A 3560-nucleotide genomic window follows, 5' to 3' on the forward strand; every position below is an offset into this window, starting at 1 on the left:
TATATATATATTTGCTTTTCAAATTTCTTTTTAGTTATAATTATATATTATTCTTTAACACAACATGACTTGCCTTTAACCCGCTGACCCTAACCTGGCCTGTATAACTAGTTTAACATAGGATTTAATGGATTTTCATATCAAATTAGAGTTGACTTCATGTCAATTTTTGGTTGGTGTGTCAATTTTGAACTAAGTTCAAGTTGACAGGTCGATTTCGAGTTAATTTAGTGTTAGTGAGCCAAGTTTAGGTTAGTGGATCAACTTGAACTCAACTCGAAAAATCAAACCGGATAGGATTATTCATAAGTTAAACTCAATCCATATATTTTTTAGGTCAACTCAAATCAAATTTTTTTTTATTCAAATTCAGGTTGAGTTGATGTGTCAAATCAATTTTTGATACCCTTATTATAGAGATCTCGTGCGGGACTTGGGGGATTGCATGGGGCAATCTCCATCAAATTGCTTTCTCATCTAAGTGTATGTTTTTAGAATCAAAGACCTATTTTTATTTTACAATCGATCAAACAGTAAAATAAGGGTGCGTTTGGGGTAACTTGTGCGTTTCAGGATAAGCTGTTTATCCTGAAACGTGGCCCCCAGGAGGGCCGCAGGGTTCGGCCCGCGGTTTGCGTTTAGTGTAAAAACCCAAACACAGTTTCAGATAAGTTGGTGAAACACACGAACAAAACGGTATGTCGGCGTTTTCCGCCCGCACTTATAAGTTGCCCCAAACGGATCCTAAATTTCATTGCTTTACATTCAACAGAATATGGTCTATTGGAATCATGGTATAGAAGAATATTAATTATTTGCAACCAAACATCTTATAAATTATACATTTATCCTGATATAAAATATTATCCAAATATTTTAATTGAATTTTTTACTCCATTTATTTTCTTCAAACTTCACCATAAATTTTATTAATTTATTAATTTCTATTAAGTTATTAATCTTTAGTGCTCAAACTTAAGAATTGGGTGCCTCTTATTTAATTAATTTCCCTAAAATAAATGACATTTTTATTTCTATGAATAAATTAATAAAATCAAATCTCCAAACCATCTCCATGAAAATTTTTAAGCAGTAGAAATTGTTTTTTTTTTTTTTTTTATTTATTTTGGAATCAGTCATATAGACACATTTTTTTTGGTACTGAATAAATTTTATTCTTGAATATTCATAAAAAGCATAATAGTATTTTAGCATTATTAACAAACAGACAAATCATATCATATACGATTATTTATATAATTTGCATGAAAATATTCATACAACATTTACTTCTAATGATTGCGATTATAAATCTATTCAAAATGTAAATTTGAGATGTATGAAATTTAAATAGTCATTTGTGTAAAACCAGAAGGCATTCTTGTAACTCTTTTAAGAAATAACTATTAAAAAAAAGAAATCATATAAGATTAAAAAAAATGATATTAGTCTAGAATTTAATACATCATAATTGTTTTTTTTAGTTGTGTAATTTTGTCAAGCGGACTAGTGAGCTGGCTTGAGCTCGGCTCGTAAACTGTTCGTGAACGGAGCTTGATGAGCTAACAAGCCAACCTTAAGCTAGCCCCAACTTGATAGCTCGTGAATAGGCTTGTTTAACAAAATATTAAAATAAAATAAATTAAAATTAAAAGATTTTATCTTTAAAATATTATTTTATAATTTATATTAAGTGATTCTTCTTATTTATCTTCAAAATGCTCATTCTATGTCATTTTATTATAACACTCTTAAATTAATATTATTTTATCTCTTTTATAATAAATAAGTTGGCTCAAATTCACACACTTAAGCTCGAGCTCGAACTCGAACTCGAACTCGAGCTCGAGCTTCATAAAATTAATCATGCAGCCCGAGCTCGACTCCGCTCGGTTGCACCCCTCACAGCCATTAGTACTTAATCATACATTGATTATTTTTTTCATGTCCAACATATTATATGCATGCCATAAGATTTCGTGCAAACTCTTCATTAAAAATATACTATTTATTGTTATTGAGTAAACCTATGGATTTTGAGGCTTGAATTATTCATCCAGCTGAACAATCCTGCTACAGTTTTTATTTATTTATTTTAGTTTTTTATTTTTTTATGTTAAAACTTCCTCATATACTTGAGAAAAAATATAGGCATATAGCATCATTGTTCATAGCGTGTTAAAGTGCTACTTTATTTTTTTTAAAAAATAATATAAAATTGTATCCTTCTAGAACAAGCCTACTACGTACTAATACCATATGTAAGCAATATATAGGGTTAGTGATCTAAAAAATACATCTATTAGTTTTCAAGAATAAGCAAATATCAATTATATGGGAATATCATGTCACTATTTTTTAATAATAAATAGAGATTAATTTCAAAAAAGACATAAAAGACATCTCAACTTACTTCTTAACCTCATATGCCTTGTTCAATGGAAAAAATCGGTCATGCTCACCCCATATAATTAAAATATCCTGAAAAAAATAAATAAAAAATAATAAGAAGGAAAAGAAGAAGAGGGAGCCTGAATTATGACTAATATGATTCTTCCCGTATAACTTACACAAAAAATTTTTTTTTTTTTTTTATTGGAATATTTACATACATACCACTCAATTCTGATGTATTTACAAATCTCCCCCAAAAAAAAATCAGTTTTTACATATATGTCATCTTGCCTATGCATGAAAAGTCATATTTTACATTTCAAAATTAAAATAGTAGTATTTTTTTTTTACATGATAGGAAAGATCTGGGTGGTATAAATGTAAAGGTGTTAGATGTTTGAGTACATAGAAATTGGTTGGGTGGTATGTATGTAAATGCCCCAATTTTATTTTATGTTTAAATTTGATGAGGCCCAATAAATAGGCCCCATATTTACGAGAAATATTTGTGTATGTAAGACATATCTGCGTACGTCTGGTAGATTACATGGAGGGTATTGGGCGTTATATCTGTGTTATATTCTCTATAACCTCCCTGTTAATTACTTGTAACTAATAGATTTCACGCTTCTATTTTATATATTTATAAGTTACAAATAGGTTACAGGTAGGTTACATGAAGGATACAGTGGAAATAACGCGAATATAAGCCTCAATACCCTCCCTGTAACCCACCCGACGTAAATATTTCTTCATATTTAAACCATTTTGCAATCATAAAAATAAATATATATTTTAATTAATTTAATTATAAATACCTGAGGGAGAGGTGTCAGCTGGAACAAATCTTTGTTTCCCAGCGTAATTCCCCTGAGAAGCTCTTTCTTTTCTGCCAAGTTATCATTGAAAAGTTTCTGCAGAGCCATCGTACATTTATAGTCACAGCATGTGAATGAATTAAGATGTTTTTTTATATTTTTTAATATTTTAAATATTTAATGCTGAAAAATAAGTTCAACATAAATAGAATTTAACTTTATTTTTCTTTATTTATACAAAATTTATGCACATTTTAAAATTCAATTAACTATTGAACTATACTAAAAGTTGGGACATTTGAAATAAAAAATTTTATAAATTTTTTAATCAAAATAATTATATATATA

The 3560-nt window shown here is 28.5% G+C and overlaps 1 protein-coding gene across 1 annotated transcript in view; it reads right to left on the bottom strand.

Annotated features, from left to right (window-relative positions):
- The window catches only part of LOC110029243 (2-hydroxy-6-oxononadienedioate/2-hydroxy-6-oxononatrienedioate hydrolase-like), a 5243-nt gene that overhangs the window by 614 nt on the left and 1069 nt on the right, over positions 1 to 3560 (bottom strand). Inside the window, exons 2-3 of the mRNA XM_020731441.1 lie at positions 3213 to 3308; positions 2414 to 2481 (exon numbers count right to left, since the gene is read on the bottom strand). Coding sequence (XP_020587100.1) covers positions 2414 to 2481; positions 3213 to 3308 — 164 coding nt within the window. The remainder of the gene's footprint in view (positions 1 to 2413; positions 2482 to 3212; positions 3309 to 3560) is intronic.

Source organism: Phalaenopsis equestris, unplaced genomic scaffold (assembly GCF_001263595.1).
Source record: "Phalaenopsis equestris unplaced genomic scaffold, ASM126359v1 Scaffold000552, whole genome shotgun sequence".
NCBI classification, from domain to species: domain Eukaryota; kingdom Viridiplantae; phylum Streptophyta; class Magnoliopsida; order Asparagales; family Orchidaceae; genus Phalaenopsis; species Phalaenopsis equestris.